This window comes from Chinchilla lanigera, unplaced genomic scaffold (genome assembly GCF_000276665.1).
Source record: "Chinchilla lanigera isolate Chin_1 unplaced genomic scaffold, ChiLan1.0 scaffold00061, whole genome shotgun sequence".
NCBI classification, from domain to species: Eukaryota; Metazoa; Chordata; class Mammalia; order Rodentia; family Chinchillidae; genus Chinchilla; species Chinchilla lanigera.
In genome coordinates, this window is record NW_004955462.1 from 2,360,040 (window position 1) to 2,379,873 (window position 19,834).

General features: G+C 36.8%; 1 protein-coding gene across 6 annotated transcripts in view; it reads left to right on the forward strand.

Annotated features, from left to right (window-relative positions):
- Wac (WW domain containing adaptor with coiled-coil) overlaps positions 1-19,834 on the forward strand; it is a 76,803-nt gene that overhangs the window by 1,198 nt on the left and 55,771 nt on the right. For 3 of the 6 annotated variants that reach the window (XM_013521376.1, XM_013521377.1, XM_013521379.1), the window contains exons 1-2: positions 1-127; positions 1,676-1,889. In XM_013521376.1, coding sequence (XP_013376830.1) covers positions 62-127; positions 1,676-1,889 — 280 coding nt within the window. In that variant the 5' untranslated portion in view covers positions 1-61. The remainder of the gene's footprint in view (positions 128-1,675; positions 1,890-19,834) is intronic. The other 3 variants (XM_013521378.1, XM_013521380.1, XM_005398110.2) reach the window with 2 other exon arrangements.

A 19,834-nucleotide genomic window follows, 5' to 3' on the forward strand; every position in this document is an offset into this window, starting at 1 on the left:
GGGGCCCCGCGGGGAGGGCGCGGGGGGGACCCGTTTTCTCCCCCGCCCCCCGCAGCGTCTCATGTCGCCTTCTTTCTTCCTGTTTTTCAGCTGTCACGATCGGAGGGGGGACTCGCAGCCTTACCAGGTACCAGCAGAGCCCGGGTGGCGGGTGGGAAGGGGCGGGCGGGGGAAGGGAGGGCCTGCCTGCTACTCGAGCGCAGGCTTCAGAAGTCGCTGCAGGCCTTTCGCTGCAACAAACCCGAAACGGGCGCCGCGAGCCTCCTGGAAAGGTGCTCTTGGACTCCATTAGCGCTCCCCAGTAAGGTTTAGCGACTTATCTTGACAGGTGATTTGAGGAAGTTGAGTTTTTTGCTTTTTTGGTTTTGTTTTGCTTTTTTTTTTTTTTTAAGGAAAAAATTATTCTCAGTGAGGAAGACCTGACTTTGTTGAATGGGAAGGAATTGAAGAAATTCAGGGATACGTGCCTTTGGAGGCACATTTATTTATTTACTGTATTGGGGAAATGTCATTTCGTGTTTGAGTTATTAAAATTAGGTCCAACGCTCAGGAGAAACAGTAAAGTGATTTGTAACTCTAAGTCAGTTGCAAGCTACTCTCTTGCCATTTTAGTTCTTGAGGCAAGTAACTGTCTTTTAAAAGAAAGATTATGCCTTTGTTTAAATAAAAATTAAAATCTTTGGATACTTTCATTCTAATTTAGATGGTTCTACTTATGTAGATTTTTTTTGTAGTTGCTGTAAGTAAAACTTTTAATAAAGTGGGGCCGAGACTCAGAAGTGCTATCAGATGACAACAGAATGGCATACTTTCTGCATCTAATCACTTAAAAGATAAGAGAGCAGGTTTCTAACTTGATAGTTTCGTTACTGTCCAGCATAAGTTGTTAAAGCTCCCATTAAAAGCCTTAGGTGTCCTGAGGTTAAAACATTGTCCACTATGGAGTATTTGCATATATCACATATTAAGTACTAATGAATCTATTCCTAAAACACAAACTCATTGTAAGGGAGTGGTGTATCATGGTTGTCTGAAGGTGTATGTAAAATAAAACTAAACCATTAGAGTGAAAGAATTTCATTAAGTTCCATTATGCCTTCTTAGAAACATTGCAAATATTTGAGCAATATTTATTCGGCCAGTGTTAAAATTTTGTTTTACACACCTGCAAAAGTGTAGGCTTTTGAAATGCTTTATTGGAATTAAAGGGATGGAGAGTCGCTTTTTTTATAGGTTTGTGTAACCATACATGGGTCTGTGTAAATCAGTTGTACAGCAGAAAAATTTTTTAGAGTAGTATGAAGTTTTTTCTTCTGATTAAACTTTTCTCTTTTTTTGTTTTTTTTGTGGTTTTTTTTTTGGTATCAGGAATCAAACCCACAACCTTGCGCTTGCCAGCCCTAATTAAACTTTTCAAAAAAAGGGATTTAAGATATGCCCCAGAAATTTTGATCTCTTGTGTTTGTAAGAGAATGTAGCGGATTTATTTTCTTTTTGTAGTTACATTTGATACTATCAGGAGTCTTACAGTAACACGCATTTATGTCTTAGAAGGGCAGAATTAAAAAGGCAAGTTTTTATTGATAGAAGTTCATAAAACTGAATGAAAACAATGCACAAGAATGTATGATCAGATTAGGGAACGGAGTTTAAAGTTTCAATTCTCGTTTTTTGGGGGGGTGATGTTTTACAGGCACTTAAGTATTCATCGAAGAGTCACCCCAGTAGTGGTGATCACAGACATGAAAAGATGCGAGACGCCGCAGATCCTTCACCACCGAATAAAATGTTGCGGAGATCTGATAGTCCTGAAAACAAATACAGTGACAGCACAGGTCACAATAAGGCCAAAAATGTGCATACTCACAGAGTTAGAGAGAGGGAAGGTGGTGAGTAGCTTTCTTGTTGAAACTTTTACATGTATTTATTTTTAATGGTAGCTGTGTATAAAACAACATAGTAAAATTTCCAGCTTGAAGTTACTGTGTGATTATGTTATCAATGTGGTTTATTTTTTGAGTAATACATAAGTTACTATAAGAATGAGATGTTCACATGGGCATGGACTTTGAGAGCCTGATAATAGGCAGTGTACATATTTATGAATTCAGTCTACCAATGTTTATAAATGGAAGAGATAGAGGACATTTTTAAACAGGCTTTTCAAAACATTTCCCAGGTGAAGACCGTTGTGTAATTCAAAAAATTAAATTTTTTTTGATACTGGGAATTAAACTCATGATCTTATATTTGCCAAGCAGGCACTGTGCTGCCGAGCTATCTCCCCAGCCCCAAAATTTTGATTTTCGTCATAAACATTTAAAGCCTTACTTTAACATTCTCCAGGGTCTTGTTAAGGTAATTTCTGTTTGTGGTTACTGAAATATTCAACTTCTAGAACTTAGCCTTATTTCTGTTACACAGTGCTGATGTCCTTCCCCAAGCTCTTTGTAGTAGGAAAAAGAGTAAGTAAATATTCAGACTGGATTTGCTCAAAATTTCCAAAATAGTAGCTTTCATTTCTAAAGTATATATTAAGGAGCAGACTAATTTCACTAAGGTGATTTAGAACATCAATATTTTATTCAAGTCTTAAGATTTCATAGTGCTTGAAGGGCTAATATTTGAGTAAATTACACAATTTAGTTGAAAGCCTCCAAGGCAACTACTTTAATAGAGTACCATGTGTTTTTTTCCCTGTCACCAGCTAGCTTCTCAGTACTTAGCTTGCCCTGTAAGCTACCCTGCCTGCATCTTCTGGCCTTGGTTTGTTTTTGTTTGTTTGGCTTTCTAGGAAAACCTGCTTTATCTTGTGAGCATATGTTGGGAAACATTGGCCTCCCCTACATAATTAATGGGTTGAAGATTATTAATGGTCAGAAGATTGCATTAGGGTGGAGTAATTTGGATTAAATGAGAGGAAAGTAGTTCTTTGTTGAATATAGCTATAGTTTTGTGCTACATATACAAAAAGACCACTGCAAGAGGAGCAGGTGGGTTTGAAGTTGTTTGGTAGCAAAATGAAACTAATAATGTTTTCATTATGTGGGTTAATTTTCCATAGTGTTGGATAGAACTTGAGATGATACTGTTTATCATCTACTCTATAATGGATTTCATTCATTAGCTTTTGTACGGTAGGTATTAGCTATACTATACTGTTTTATGTATTTTGAAAATTTTAATGATTATGGTAAGATAGGATGTGGCACCGCATCTCATTGTAGATAGGTTCAGATTTTTATTTTATATGTGTGGGGTATTTTTTGTGTATTGGATGCAGGCTCTCACTGTGTAGCCCAAGCTGGCCTGTTAATTCAGTGCATCCTCCTACCCAGCCTTTTGAGTGCCAGGGTTATAGGCATGCAGCCTCCCTTAACTCCAGCTCTTACTTGGTGACTGGCCAATCAGTCCATCCCCAAAACTAGAAAGAAGGCAGTTTACAAATCAAGGAAAGTTTTCTGCAAATGCTTTCATCCATTTCCAGTGAATCATACCCAAGTCAATTCTTCTACAGGTGAAATAATACCAGGAACATTGTGTTGCTTGTTTGTTCAACAGATGGAGTGTCCACTATGTGTCAGTTTATGTTTCTCCTGGAAGTAAAGATACATGTGATGCTTGACCTTGAAGCTATTCTTAAATGCTTTGACTTTTTTATAGTTAGTGGTGGTTTAGTAGTTTTACTGTAATTTTTTTTTGTTTTGCTTTTCAGTCATGTGAACTCCGTGTGCTTGGTGACTTAGCTTCCTTTTATTTGTTTCTTTGTTGATACTTTAGATCCCAGTGTAGGAAACTTACTTTTCTAATGTAGACATTTGATAAGTTAAGCCTCACTTTCTAGTTTGTTTCTAGCAGCTGATCTACTAGAGCTTTGCTCTAATAACTAACTATAAATTCATCTCTGCCTATATTATGTCTTACACCTGGCTGCCATATTCCTTATGAAGGAATTATACCATAAAATATTTCCATTCTAGAATTCAGAGTTCATTTTGTTTTTAAAGTGTGTATGTGTGATTTCATAGGCATTATGAATTACCATTATGAGTTACCGCACATTTTTACCTTTAAATTTAAGTATGTATAAACATTCAAATATATAACCCCAACCATTGTCAGTAATCATATGCAAGTGAGTTAGATTATTTGTGCTCTCAGGCATGCACAAGTAAGAACTTACAGTAAGAACTATTACTGTATTGTTCATTTACTTGTTTCAAAATTTTTTCATTGTAGCATTTTTTTAAATTTAATGACCGTTAGATATGTGGAAGCCCACATGCAATGATGTATAGCTTGGATCTTACAAAATCAAGTTAAGCAGATATGAAATTTTTTAAAGTTTTAAGGTTGGGCTTTCCTGGCATCATAGTGGGTTTTGTTTTGTTTTGTTTTGTTTTTTGGTGTCTTTTTTTGTAGTAATCACAGGATTTCTTTCTTAGTGTCTTGGATCTTCTTACTATGTTGGATTTTCTATTTTCAGAAATAATGTGTAGAAATACTTCAGGATACACTGTCGGAAAAGCAGGGGCTAATGATTGTTTTTGTTTGTGTTTTGGTTTGTTTTGAGACAGGGTCTCATTGTGTAGTGCAGGCAGGCAGGCAGGCCTTGATCTCACTTACATAGCCCAGGCTGGCCTCACATTCACTTTGATCCTCCTGTCTCAGCCTCCCAAGTGCCAGGATAACTATCCCACCACACCCAGCTTGAGGATTATTTTTTAACCTTCAATGATCTTTATATTAACTACAGTAAGAGTTACTGCAATTTAGCATGTAGTTTGAGATTTTTATCTTTTAGAATTTATTAAAGGGAATATAGATTGTTTCTTACAAATGAGAGGTTATGTGAAGCCATACTTAAAAAGGTACCTTGGTGAAATTTGTGTGTATGCTGATTTGTTTGTATAAACATACAATGTATTGTTTAAAAATAACCAAAAACAAAAATGTTATAGCAGGTATAATGGTGCATGTCTGAACATTAAGGAGGCTGAGGCGGGAGTATTGCCATGAGTTCAAGACCAGTCTGGGCTCCCTAGTGAGTTTAAGGTAAGGCTGGACTAGATAGGTAGACCCTGTCTCAAAACAACAAAAAAGTCTGTAATTGTTACTTAGATCTCAAATAAATGAGCACACAGTCGAGACTAAATTTGTACTTTTACAGGCTTTTTGCTTTGTGTTTTCATTAAGTTAAAAAACAAGGCAGAAGAGAATCTTGCTTCCTTAGTTCCTACTCTTGTTTTAAAGATCAGTTTTAAATATTGTTTTACTAAGTAACTTTAAATTTAAAATAATTGCACAAATTACTATGAGAGTGAAGGGTATTTTTGTAGGTATTCTATTACATTGGTCCACAAAATTTAAATACCTTTTAAATTTATAGCTGCTACGTAGTGAAGTTGTTTTGCTTTTTAATCTTCTCAGCATTTATCTAAGGATTTTTGTCTTGGTATGTTGTTTCGTTTTTTTTTTTTTTTGAGACAGGTTCTTTTTTTTTTTTTTTTTGGTACTAGGAGTCGAACTTGGGTCCTTGTACTTGCCAGGCAGGCGCTTGTGCCACTGAGCTATATCCCTGGCTTGAGACAGGTTTTTGCAGTGTAGTTTAGGTTGGCTTTGAACTCACTGTGTAGCACGGGATGGCCTCAAACCCATGACGATCATCCTCCTTCAGCCTCCTGAGTAGCTAGTATTACAGGCATGCACCACTATGCCCAGTCTAAGGAGATATTTTGAAATGTATTTTCATCTCCTAATTTTCAAACAAGTTTATTACTGGTTGGGCATTCCTCATCTGAAAATCTGAAGTCAAGTCGAGTGTCCTGTTTCCTTAAGTACTTGCAGCTTTTCAGTGAGGTGTGCTCAAGTGATAATGGTCTTTGCAAATAGTACCCCCCCCAAAAAAAAAAAACTCTTCCAAAATCTGAAACACTTGTGGGCCTAAGCATTTTATATTACAATTTTGAAGGCATTATTCAAAAGGGATAATTTTCATAGTTCTTTATAATGTTGGAATCTTTTCATATATGCTACACTGGTAAATTGTACTGCATAGCTTTTGGTTATTCAAGTAACGATTCTCAATGAAATATATTTTGTGTTTAGTAAATGTTAGTACTATAAAATTTACATTTGGTCTTTACAGTGATGTTGGAAGGTAGGTAAAACATAGTATCCTTATTTTTGCAGGTTTACAAAAGAAGGAAAACTTGTTACTGCAAAGTTGAATTTGTTAGTATAAATAGTGACAGCTGAGTCTAGAAATTAGCTCTCTATCAGTAGTGAAACCGGTATGTTGGAAGCGTGTTTGATGGTGTTTACTAAGAAATTAGAGATATTTTTATTTTTATCCTCTTTAATATTTTTGCCTGACTTATCTCAGTGGGTACATCTTGTCTAACCTAACGTTAAATACAGTATTAAAATCAAGACATAGACATGGTACAATATATGTATGCAGTTCTAGGTCAAGTAGTCAAATGCTAGGTTTTACTTTTTTTTATTTTAATGTGAAAGCATGCAAAAAATTTCACTAAGAATAAGCCATTTTTTTGTTCCCACTCATACTTGTTAACAAAGAAATTTGGACATTTAATATAAAAATAGTTTGGAATGGTTCATTTTGACCTTTCTAGACCATCTTAATTTGAACCACTTTGTGTTGTGCTAAAAATAGGTTTTGGTGTACTGTATGTATTTTACTGTATCCTGAAGAATCTGTTGCTTTGTTGTGCGGAATGGTTTAGGGGTACTGTAATCTATGATGCTATAAAGAATGAAGATGGCAGTTAGCTGGGTATCTGGGACATTATACTAAACGCTCATTTTGATCATTACACACCAGTTATTTAGGGTTTGATAATCTATTCTTTAACATATATGTGTGTTTTAGCAGTTCGTTTTTGGAGGTTTACATACTTAGTAATTTTCAAAGCCGGCCCCCCTCCGCCCCCCCCTTCCCCTTTTTTTTTTCCTTTTGAAACAGAGTCTCACTGTGCAGTTCAGGCTGACCTTGAGCTCACTTTGTAGCCCGGGCTGGTCCCAAGCTCACAATGATGCTCCTGCCTCAGGCCTTCTGAGTGGTGCGATAACAGGCATGCACCACCATGCCTGGCTTGCATTATTTCTTATAACACTTTTTGAAATAGACCAGTCCGCATTCTTGATGTATGGATGGAATTACAATCCAATTATTAAAGTCTTTAGTATACTGTTTTTTGAAACTGGAAAGCCAGTACCTTTACTATAAATGAAATTTTACTTACATCTTCGTTTTATTTATACCTTCAAATTATTCAAGTATAACCATTTCTCAGTATGTAAAACAAGCATTTTAATCAGCTTGTGTGGATACTGCAGGAACCCCCTGCTTCTTACTTACTTTGTACATGTGTATACTGCTCCACATGGTAACTAGTGTGATCCAGTTAAAATGCCAGTCATCTTAAATCACTCTCAGGCTCACAGCCATCCAGCAACTACTTATCAAGGCTTGTAGAAGACCCTTGTAGTCTGATATCTAGTTTCTTCCCTAGGCGTGTGCACTTATGTTCAAACTGGCCCAACAAGAAAAGATTCGTATTTGTCCCTCAGGCACATTATGCTCCTCCTTTCTGGGATGATCTTGTATGTTCTCCTGGTATACTCTTGCACTTCGTTAAAGTGTCTGCTTAAGTGTCACCTTCTCTTGGAGGCCTTCTCTGCCATTTCTGACCACTCTGAAACAGCCCACCCGTTACTATCTTTTCTCCAGCTTGTTCCTTCCTTGTACTTCCATGTGACCTAATTTACTTAAAGAGTTAACTCATTTATAACATGTATATTGCTAAATGTCACCATACCATACTATGCAAAATTTCACCACAAGATTTATGGCCAGTGTGACTCAGGAGCACAGTATCCAAAACATTGTCAATAACACATTAAAAAAAGAGGACCATAATCAAGATTTTAGCATGGTTTTATTTATATAAATTATTAAGGAACATATTGAGTACAATAAATGGCACTTTGACAGGTCTGAAGTTTTTTTGTAGAAGTGGGCATCTATTGGGAGGGTTGTACCTCATGAGTTATTATAAGATAACTGAAAGATTATCTGAAATCAGTTGGAAAGTTACACATCAAGTGTAGATGGATGTGACTCAAAACTTATAAGGTGGAGGTGGCTGAGAGAGATTTCAGGTGTACTTTGTGAGTTCATGTGCAGCACAGGTCACTTGCATGCCGTTGGTGTTTCTCATGTGATGAAATCATTCAGAAGTGTAAAATTTGTGTTAGTTTTCTCTGATACATTGTGTTTGAACAATTTGCATTTAAAACTTTAAAGCAGAACTGCCTATTAATTTTTTTGTTTCCTTTTCTGTGGAATGTGTGTGCCAACAGAGTGGGTAATGAGGTTATTTTATTTATTTATTTTTTGTCGTTTTGAGACAGGGTCTCGCTATGCAGTTCAGGCTAGCCGTGAGCTCACTTTGTAACCCAGGCTGGTCTGGAACTTGCAGCAATCCTCCTGCCTCAGCCTCCCAAGTGCTGGAATTACAGGCGTGTGCCACCACACCCGACTTATTTTAATATTTTTGTCCACCACATATTCCTGTTGTCTGGAACAGTATCTCAACACCTTGTAGCATTTCAAGAAATGAATAGATTAAAAGGACACTGAGGTTGTTATGATTTAATGGTAATGAAATTATGATTTTATGGAATAGTGGTGTTTCTCAAACTTCAGTGGTGTACTGGTCACCTGGGGACTCTCCTGAAAATGCTTGCTCAGGTTCAGCAGTGCTGCATAGGGCCACAGAATCTGCATTTTAACAGTATTCCAGGTAATAACATGCTGCTGGCTTCACAAGAGTAACAGCATTCTAGCACAGTACTGTCAAGTGGAGAAAGGGTGTCAGGTACAGATAAAAACGATCTATGTACTTCTCTGGTGCCTGATTTTAAACACTACCAATGAAATGAAATTAATTTTAGTGTGTTTTATTTAGCCTAATATAATTGTGTGAATGAGGCTAGGTGTGGTGGCGCACACCTGTAATCCCAGCACTTGGGAGGCTGAGGCAGGAGGATCACTGCAAGTGTGATGCCAGCCTGGGCTACAAAGTGAGCTCAAGGCCAGCCTGAACTGCATAGTGAGACCCTGGATGGTCTTTGCAGCGTTTTTATAAAAACTGTGTCATGTTTTATTCTTTTTTAAGAAGCTTCTTTAGAGTTTGCATAATGAATTCAGTAGATACAGGGTGGTGACAATAGTGATCCAAGAGGACTAGTAGTATTTCCAGTTAGTGTTCAGGGAATATCAGTAGTTATTTGTATCTTTAATGAATGAAGTCGTCTTTGATTTTCGTAAATGTCTTTCAGTGTTGTAAGTCCAGGCTCTGATACTTGTAGGTATGTGACTATGTACATGTTAATCTCTTGTGTCTTCCCTTAAGATTGTTGTGGTTCAGTGAAATTATGTAAAAGCACTTGGATAAGTCCATGAGCTATAACAGAATGAATCACTAGGTTTACTGAATGTCCTCTGAACAATTACTGTGAGATTGGCAATCCTCAGTCTTAAGTTCCTTCTTCCTTTAGAATTTGAAAGGGAAATGCTGGATAGTTCTGCAGGTACCATCCCATAACCAGGATGTTGCAGTTCACAGGATTTCTCAGTATAGATGAGAAATATTTTAAAACTGCACAAGTGTAGAATATTGGTTCCCAAATTGTCTGCCTATTACAATTATTTCAAAAGCTTTCTACAGCCTACTTGACACCATATTACCCTGAATCAGAGCAGTAAGGGGCTTGGAAAATTGAATTTCTAAGTATACACTGTTTTAGATACTGTACTGTAACCTGCAAGTCTAGAGAGATTATACACAGCAGAAGGAACTATGAACTGGACGTGATTGGGAATATGGACATTAGAGTGGTTGTGTACCAATAATGTTTTCTTGAGTTTTAAAGAATATTCTGTGTTACCTCAGGTTTGTAGATAAGGTAGTCTTATGGTTTGTCTGTGTATTAAGGAACTAACTTAATATTCTGTAATGTGCAGTAATAGAGCCAATGCCCAGCAGGAGGTTTCAGACTGTTTGTAACAAATGGACAAGTACTGAGTACAGTGCCATAAGGCAGGAGGAAGCTTGGGGGCCTGAGACAGGAGAATCAGTTTGTGTTCAAGGCCAGTCTCAACTACATAGCGAAACCTTGTCTCAAAAAGAAACAACAAATGGACAAGCCAGTGTTGGGACACTATTTCAGTAGTTATTTGTAGCCACCATTGTTACCTTAGATTAGTATTGGTGAACCTGTGGCACTCCTTGTGCTACAGCAGGCTGTTTGTAGCAGTGCATGCTCTAAAATGTTATCTAAGGCCATTCATAAAGCCTTAGATTATACTGTCATAGGCACTGCAGTATCGCCCCAATCATCAGGTGTGCTGAGGCAGTTCAGGTGTAAATTTCACTTGGCTTTTTGTTTTTGTTTTTTCAGTTTAAAGAACAGCCTTCATCCAAATCATTATACTTCACACTGACTTTAGGTGTTAGTAATGAATTGTATTAAATTTGTTCTTAGCATTTGTGTGGTTGACACAGTTAGATAGAACAGTATACCAGAGAGCATGAGATAACTAAACATCTTTTGCAAGATGACATGTTCTGTATTCGTAGAACTAGACAGTTCTGGTAGCCAAAAGAAATAATACTTGTAAAGTTCTTTTTCCTGAGATATTTTGGCTAGAATGAAGAGGAGGTATAAAGTATTTGTCCTTTAATATTTGATTTTTGAAGAATAACTTCAGAATCTTGCAAACTTACAGAATTGTGTGCCAGTTGATTTGAATAGATGGATTATAATGGGAAAGAACTGAGGAGGTTGAAACAGGGTAATAGGTAGCATTCTCAGAAGCTTACAGCCTGTTTTAAGGCTGTTTGGGGCAGGTTTGTATTCCTGCTGCATGAGACTCTTTATGTTACAAAGAATATTAAGGCTTATGCCACAAAGTTACACTTTCTAAAACTTCAGTTTTATGTTTTTATGTAATTTTGAGACTTCCTTGTTTATGTAACTGTTAAAATGGCAGCACTGACTACTTTGAAAAAGTTGAATACAATACTTGACCCTCAAAATTTCCTTTAATTTGACTTGGACAGTTTTGTTATTTAAACATGTAAATTTCTATTTTGCTGCATTGTTCATGTTACATAGATTTTGGGGGGGTGGTACTGGGAATCAAACTAAGGACCTTGCGCTTACTAGGCAGGCGCTTGTGCCACTGAGCTATATCTCCGGCTCTGTTACATAGATTTTGATGAAGAGTTGTAGAATGATACCATTTTCTTATTCAAGCCTGACTTTGGTTCAGTTTGTCTTTTAAACCCATGTGTTAATGAATTAGCTTTTGTAAATGACCATTAGTTGGCTTGTTAGGCTTTAAATTTATTGGCTTTACTGGTTATAATATTTTTCCCTATCTCTGAACACTTTCTAAAGATGTAGTTCAGGTTGGCGGTCACTAGCCCAGGCTGGCCTTTAACTCATAGTGATCCTCCTGCCTCAGCCTCCTGGGTGCTGGAATTGCAGGTGTGGGCCACCACACTCCTTTTTTTTTTTTTTTTTTTGGTCTTTTTGAGACAGGGTCTCGCTATGCAGTTCAAGTTTGCCTTGAGCTCATTTTGTAGCCCAGGCTGTCCTTGAACTCACCATGATCCTTCTTCCTCAGCCTTCCAAGCGCTGAGATTACAGGTGTGCGCCACCATGCCCAGCTCACACTCAGCTATTGTAAATATTTTTCAGGGTGCTGAGAATTGAACCCAGGGCATTGTACATGCTAGACAAGTGCTCTATGCTTAAAAGTAATGAATGTATTTTTTGTTTGGTATGAAGATTTTGGTCAGTGGTTCAAACTCTTTAATAAATACTAAATAAAGGTAGTAATTTTTACTTGATGTGCCATTTTCTCACAAGTGCAAAGTTTTGCAGCATAGTCCATTTCATTTTCAATTTTTTAAGTACTTTTGTACTCTTTAAGTTTTTGTGTAAAGATTTACAATTTTACTGTGGATAGTAGTAATGAGACATATTTAAAGAAGTGTCGTTTTTTGGTCATACTTGAGGACTTTTTTTGACTACATGAAAAATAATTTATCTTTATTTCTCCTGAATGTACATATTTCTAAATTGATTACTGTTCATTTTTGCAAATAAGTCTAATTTTGAACCTAGTTCTTGTTTATAAGTAGATACCCATTGGGATTTGAGCACCTTTAGGATTCTTCGCCCTTTATCTTTAGATCTAAAAATTTTCCATCTCCCTTTGTAGGTGTGTTAGACTTTGTTCATTACTTCTGTAGGGCCTTTCTAGTAAAGTCAAAGTCTGAAGTCACTCATTAACAGTCCTTTCATACCCCAAATTCACTACCACTCTGTCCTCTTTTTTTTTTTGTTACTGACTGTTCTCCTTTTAGAAGTTCTATTAGATGTGTTTTGGTTTTTTCTGCCTGTCTCTTGATATATAGTAGGTATTTGGATGCTTTTTTGATTTTTTTTTTTTTTTTTCTCTTTTGGATGCTTTTTTGAGTGAAAGAGTATGCTGTACTCTGGGAAGAATTCTTTGGTATGTTCTTTGATACACTAATTATATTTAAATATATGTTCATTTTACCCATCTATTGAGAGTTTTTTGATGTTTTGCTTTCAATTTTTTTCTTTTTTTTTATTGATTATACAGATGAATGTGTTTCTTTTTTTTTTTTTGGTACTGGGAATGAAACTCATGACCTCACACTTGTCAGTCAGGCACTGCGCCACTGAGCTATATCCCCAGCCCTTTGATTAATGGGTTTCATTTTGGCATTTTCATGCTTGTACATAGCATACTTTGATAATTTCCACCCTCCACCACCCATTTGTCCTGCCCTTGGAGAGAGTTCTGTGTGTCTAATACATTTTGCTCATATCTCCGTTACCTTAATTTTTTTATAGTGTGTGGTGGTTTTGTGCATCTGATTCCTTAGAAATACTCTTTAAGAGTCATAGTTACTTTTGTGGGGGGTGTCTTTTTGAGACAGGGTCTCACTGTGCAGTTCAGGCTGGCCTTGAGTTCACTTCATAGCCCAGGCTGGTCTCGAACTCAAAAGTATCCTCCTGCCTCAGCCTCCTGAGTGCTGGGATTACAGGCATGAGCCACCACGCACAGCTCATAGTTGCATTTTTACTTTATTCACATCATACATTTTCTGAGGGACTTCCTTTGGCTTTAGCAAATCCCTTCTGTGTTAGTTATTAGACCCCTCAGTTATTTACTGTTTATATTTGTCTTTTCGTGTTTGACGATGAGAGTAGATCAGCTTCTGTCCAACAGAATGTGTGGTTGAAAATGTTCAGTGTCTTGAGCTGCTGTTCACTGTGATAGCCACAGTCACATCTGCCTACTAAGCATTTGAACTGTAGCTAGTACAACTGAGAAACTCAATTTTTAATGTTACTTAACTGTAATTTCAGTGTAGCCCACAACTGTTAGGGTTCTCATTATTGAGATTTCTTTTTTGTGATTGTTAATAATTTCTTAGTTACCAAGTTCACTAAAAGGCCTTTCAGTCCTTATCCTTGGAAGTAATTTCTCTTATTGATAGTTTCTTTATGCTGTTTGTTTTCCTGTTTAGTTTGATCTCATTCTTGAACCTTGTCTCATTTGCTTACCACTGTGAAGAGTTAGCATTTCTGGAGGAGTCTGTCCTTGCTGCTTCTCATTTTTCAAACTCTACCTAGGTATAAGGATCCTCCAAGGCTTCTGTTACTCGTTGGTTTCAAGGCCCACATACCTTTTGTGTATTGGTAGCCACCATCTTTATATTCCATAGGTAATTGTCTCAAATCTGTTTCTAACTTTAGAATTTCCTATCCTCATTAGTTCTTGGGAGTTGTCTGATTCCTATTTCTTTTCTCCTGTCTTTAGGCAAAGCTTCCAAACTTCATTGCCCTTTTCTTAACTACATACTACTACAATGTCATCTTAACAGATATCACATTCCTTACCCATTACTATCTGAATAAAAATTTTATATAAGTACCGTGCACTAACTGATTGTGCTACTGGAGCTCCTGAATAAAAACTTCAGACTGCATATTTAAAGGTTGTTCTCCTTGCTGACTTTTAAAGCCTGATACTATAGGTCTTTATTATGTTGTATTGACATAATTGTCGAAATGTGTTTTCCTATCTACTTCCTGGTATTTTAATCAGGGAAACCTTCCCATCTGTTGGACACAGAAGACATTAAAATGAAGAGAAAGCGTTTTTTGTTGTTGTTCATGCTGAAGAAGTTAGCATCTTAGATTTTCTGCCTATTTATCTTAAATCTTTGAGAAATATAAAAATATTCTGTTGCTGGGACTCCAAACTTAAATCACATTTTCTTCTATCTCTGCCCTAGTTTTGTAGAAACATTCAACCCAGGCCTAAAGCATCTTTTTTACGGTGCTTGTCTCTTGGTATGTGTTTCATAGCCCAAACTGACCTCTCTGTACTGCCTTACCTCTGTTCTTGGCAGTCCTCACTGCAAGACCTCAGGTTTTTGTGTGAAAGCTTCTTTGAAAACCTGTCTCTTCCAACTCTTTTATAGTGACTTCTGATTATATATGTGATTTTTTTATATGTGACATAGATTGTTTTTATTTCTGTTTTTACATTCTAGGATATAAACATAGGTAGTTTATAGTATATGTTGAATTAAAGTCATACGTCATTTGATATTCAAAACTGGATGAGTTCTAGTAAACTTTAAAGAATTTATTGATTTCTATTTTAAAAAATTTCTAAATATATTTGTGAATAAAATGGTTAGAACTTACTATTCTAGAGTTCCTATAGTGTTTGGATTGAAACTATTAAGTACTGTTTATGAAAGAAGCAAATAGTTTATTCAGACTTTAAGAAAAGTATGTATTGGCTTATAAACTTCTTACATAATTGATGTTAATTTCAAGCTGTTACTAGCATTCCCTTAAATAGTCTCCTGTAGACCACCGTCAGTTACTTTATTGTAACCTTGTAAAATATAATTTGAATAATGAAAGTTTTTGTAATCCTACAGCTCAAGCGTTTTACTAATTGTTTTTACTATTTCTTTCCTAAATCATTTCCTCAGACCTTCTTAAGTTCACTCATTAGCTAAGGAACTTTTGTAGTTGTGCTTTCTGTATAGTATATTAGACAGAATAATGTTTCGAGAGAGGGGGGTGTGTGTGTTGGGGGAGTTGCCTACTTTCCAAATATAAATGTGTATTTGAATATTCTACATGCCTAGAAACTCTTGCATAGTGCTGTTTCCTTTAAAATTGAGAATCACTCTTAATATTTTGAACTAGTCATTCATTGTGTTGTGATTTTTATCGTTACTAGAATACCAACTGAAAGTCATTTTTTTATCAGGAAGAAAGAATGCATTGAAAATAAACCCATTTGGAAAATAAACCCATTGAAAGCATAAAAGCTTTTGTAATTCAGCAGTGACTCAGGTGGGGGTTTTTTTGGTTTTTGTTTTCTTCTGAGATAGGGTCTTGCAATGTAGTGCAGGCTGGCCTTGAGCTCACTTTGTAACCCAGGCTGGTCTCGAACTCGCAACAATCCTCCTGCCTCAGCCTCCGGAGTGCTGAGATTACAGGTGTGCACCACCACACCCAGCTAATGTGCACTTTTTTTTAAGCCATCACATTATTTGACAATTTTCAATAGCTTTTTGAGGTCTTTTCAGTGTTTATTCTTTTGTATAGGGAATTGAACTTATGCCCTCAGGCTTGCCAGGCAAGTGCTTATGCTGCTGAGCTATATCCCCAGCTCTCAGTGTGTATTCCTAAGACTTGTGTTTTTAAGAACCCATGTTTCATTTTTATTTTTTGGGTTTTCTTTTTTTTGAGACAGGGTCTCACTATGCAATTCAGGCTGACCTTGAGCTCACTTTGAAGCGTAGGCTGGTCTCGAGCTCCCAACGATCCTCCTGCCTCAGCCTCCCAAGTGCTGGGATTACAGGCATGCACCACCATACCTGGCCCATCTTTTGTTTTAAAAAAGCATTAACTTTTGGTAGGTGCTGGGATGTGTGTCATATTAGGGCTATTTTTGCTCTTGGCTCAGAACTGATGATAACGTGGAGAAATTCAGACTTGTTGGTTCAGAATGATGCTTGAACTTTGGCTGATTAGTTAGCCCTGCTTCGTTATGACATACCAAATACTACCTGTTTTTCTTTCATGTTGTTTTATAATTCATGTTGTCTATGGTAAAAACAAAGAGAGCTTCTGTTTTGTTTTATTGGGTCCTTTCCCTGACCCCTTATGTTGGGGATTCAATCCAGGGCCTCCTACATGCTTTGTAAATGCTCTACCACTGAGCTGCATCTTCAGCCCACCATTCTATTCTTTATGTACATGTCAAAGCATCTTGATAAGGAACTACCAGTGAAATTTCAACTTAAAAAGAAAACATTAAAAAACTGGGGATGTAGCTCAGTTGCTGCCTACTGTGTATGTGGCCATATTTTCTTCAGCACTGAAGATAAAGGAATGTTGACTTCATTTTCTTTGAGTAGAAGTCTTTGAATACTGTACTGGCTGGATTCTAATGATTGTGAGAAACTTCCGTTTCAGATTTAGCTGTGTATACCTTTTAGAATTGTGTGCTGATTATTGTTAACTTAATAGCAGGAATTAAAGTGAGGTAAAGTCAGGTGGAGCAGTTTTGATCTGAATTTCTGGGGGTTTTGGTTTTTTTGTCTAGTTATTAACATTTTCAATGTGAACAAATCTTACGATCTCTAGATTACTGTTTTGTTTTGTTTTTTTAATCTCACTAAATAATAAGGTGGAATTTGCTAATTCCCAAGGTTTTGTCCAGATAAATGACTTGAGACCTATATAAGAGAAACTTCGGAATTTTGTACATTTTTTTCAAATGTTGTGTACCCTGTTAACCTATGACAACTAAAACTGTTCTTGCCAGGGATATATAGAATCATATTTATTGCTTATTTTGTTTACATTGAGACCTTTGGAATACTGTATTGCCTGCCAGTGGGTCATTTAGTATTTTTATCAGTATGTGGAGAAGGGTATAACAGTCAAATAGTTATCTTTGGACTACGTTTAAATTAAGAAATAAGGTTGGAAAGTTTCAAGACCATTGTAAATAGTAGTTCTTTATTGTTTTGTTTTGTTTTGTTGTCTTTCTGAGACAGGGTCTTGCTATGCAGTTCAGGCTGGCCTTGAGCTCACTTTGTAGCCCAGGCTGGTCTCGAACTCGCAAGGATCCTTCTGCCTCAGCCTCCCTAGTGCTGGGATTACAGGTGTGCGCCACCACGCCCAGCGGGAGTTCCTTGTAATTTTATTCTGTAGGCTCTTAGGCTTTATACTTCTTTAAAAATCAGCTTTGTTTCTATAAAATACAGTTAGTAACTTGTCAGCACAACTTGCAGTTTGTTTTGTCATGTCTTCCAAAAACAGTATTCATTTTCTGTTTTAAGTTAGGAACTATGCATTTGTGACCCTTGGAATACTAGGTATTAATCATTTGTTCAAATAGTAATTCTTTCTGAAGGGTTTACTTATTTACAAATGAAGAATGCTAATTTCATTTTTCAGAAGTTTCTTGTGTATTTGTATTTTAAGTAGGTTTTTACCAATTACTACTAGTGGTATTGTAGCACAAAGACCTTTTTTTTTTCTTTTTTTTTTGGTTTTTCTCCGGTACCGGGAACCGAACTCACGACCTTGCGCTTGCCAGGCAGGTGCTTTGCCGCTGAGCTAAATCCCCAGCCCCTAAAACCTTTTAGATGGAACAAACAATTCTTATTGTTTTCAGGCTTAAAGTATACAGAGTGGAAATACTTAAATTTGATTATTTTTTGGAAGTGAATTTTTGAAAGTGCAAATAGCTAGAAGTGAGTATTTGTAAAGTTTTAGTATTCTGTAGCTGTGGAGTGGAAGAAGTGCTGAGATTTGGTGAAATTTAGTCATTTTCTTGTGTTTTTTCCACTTAATTTTGCTTAGTTTTTGACATTACATCATTATCCACCTCCTCTCTTGTGTCCATTTAGTCTCCTAGACCCTTCTGAAATAGCTCATTTGTTCACTTTTTCTAGTTTAGGTGACAGTTCCCTTTGACCTCGTTTAAACTGTACTTCCTCCCTGCAGTTCATTCTCTACAGTATAACCAGAATCATCTTTTATGAAAAGCACATTTAGCTAGGTGTGGTAGTGCAGGCCTGTAATTCCGGCTGTCTGTGAGGCTGAGGCAGGAGGATCACAAGTTTGACCCCAGACTGGGCAATTTACCAAGACTCTTGTCTCAGAAAGAGAATGGTTGAGTCAGTGCAAAGGCCCTGAGTCCACCAGAAATGCACCCTAAAGGGAAAACAGACACACATTTGCTCATTCTTTATGTTAAAGACTTAAATGCTCTCCATTACTCTGAAGGTAAAGTACAAACATTTCTAGGAATAGCTAGCTACATCTTTTCATGTTTCACTTCTTCAAACAGTGACTCATCTTGGGCATCTGATATATGCTATTTCTCCTAGAAGACTCTCTGCTCTCCAGCCTCCTGTGCCTATTAATTTCTTCCTACTTTTTCAGGCTTCAGTTAAAAAGTTACTTCCTAGACTCACCCAATACTCGCTTAGGGTTACTAAGTACATCTGTTATCACATGTAGCAGTTTATTTCAGGTGATCATATGTATTGTAATATCTAAAACTGAGCTGCTTGTTTTCTTCTGCCATACCTGCTTTTCTCAGTCGTCTGCGTTTTCTTAAATAGAATTCTTGGAGTTGCTTAAGCCAGTAATCTTAAGGCTCCTTCCTAACACGTCTTGGTTTTTCTGCCCTTCAGCTCTGTGATCCATATAGGCTGCAATCCATCAAGTTACTCCTCTATGTAAAACCCTCTTAGATATCCTTACAGTCACCCTACAAAGCCACGGGCTGTTTGTTACTCCCTCATTGTTATCTCCATGATCTCTGTCTCTGTGTTACACTTTTCACTTGCTGAGCTGTTAGCCACGTTAATCTTGTAGTTACTTCAACATTTCAGACACATTCTGCTTTGCAATCTAGTCTGTCTTACTGGCAATCTCAGATATAGTCTATCACTAAGGAATTTTTAAGATGATACATAAAACCTGTAACTAGTAATAATTACTAGAGAGCAGTAGCACTAGATTTATTGAAATAGAATAATCAGAAGGAATGTAGTGACATAATGTACTAATTAATATTTTTGTCCTCTGGGACAGGAACAGACAGTTCAAAGGCTTGGTTTCTTATGAATCTTTTTTCCCATTGGGGACTTACATATTTTATCTTAGAAATTTAATCTAGTGTAATCACATAGGGTCAGTAGGGGTGTGTGTTTAATAAAAAGTGAATGTAGCAAAAGAGGATGGCACACCTGTAATGGCAGCTACCCAGGATACTGATGCAGGAGGATTCCAAACTTGAGGGCAACCGGACAATTTAGCTAAACCTTGTCTTAGAGTTTTAAGAAGGCTTGGGTTTAGCTTAGTGGTGGAGCACTTGTTTAATACGCATGAGGCCCTTCGTTCAATTGCTCCCACTGAAAAATTGAGTCTGTACTATAAAATAGACTGCCGATGACCTTGTCTTAGGTTTTCAGCATAGTAATATACTTTTATTTTAGTTCATTCAGTTTTAGAGAAACGTTTTGGCTTTTTTTTTTATTCTTTGGTGTGGTCATAAACATGCCATTGATTTTCCAAGTTCAATGCATAAGATGCTTGCTTTAAAATTATTTGAGGTGTTAGGAGTGCCACTTTGTCCCAC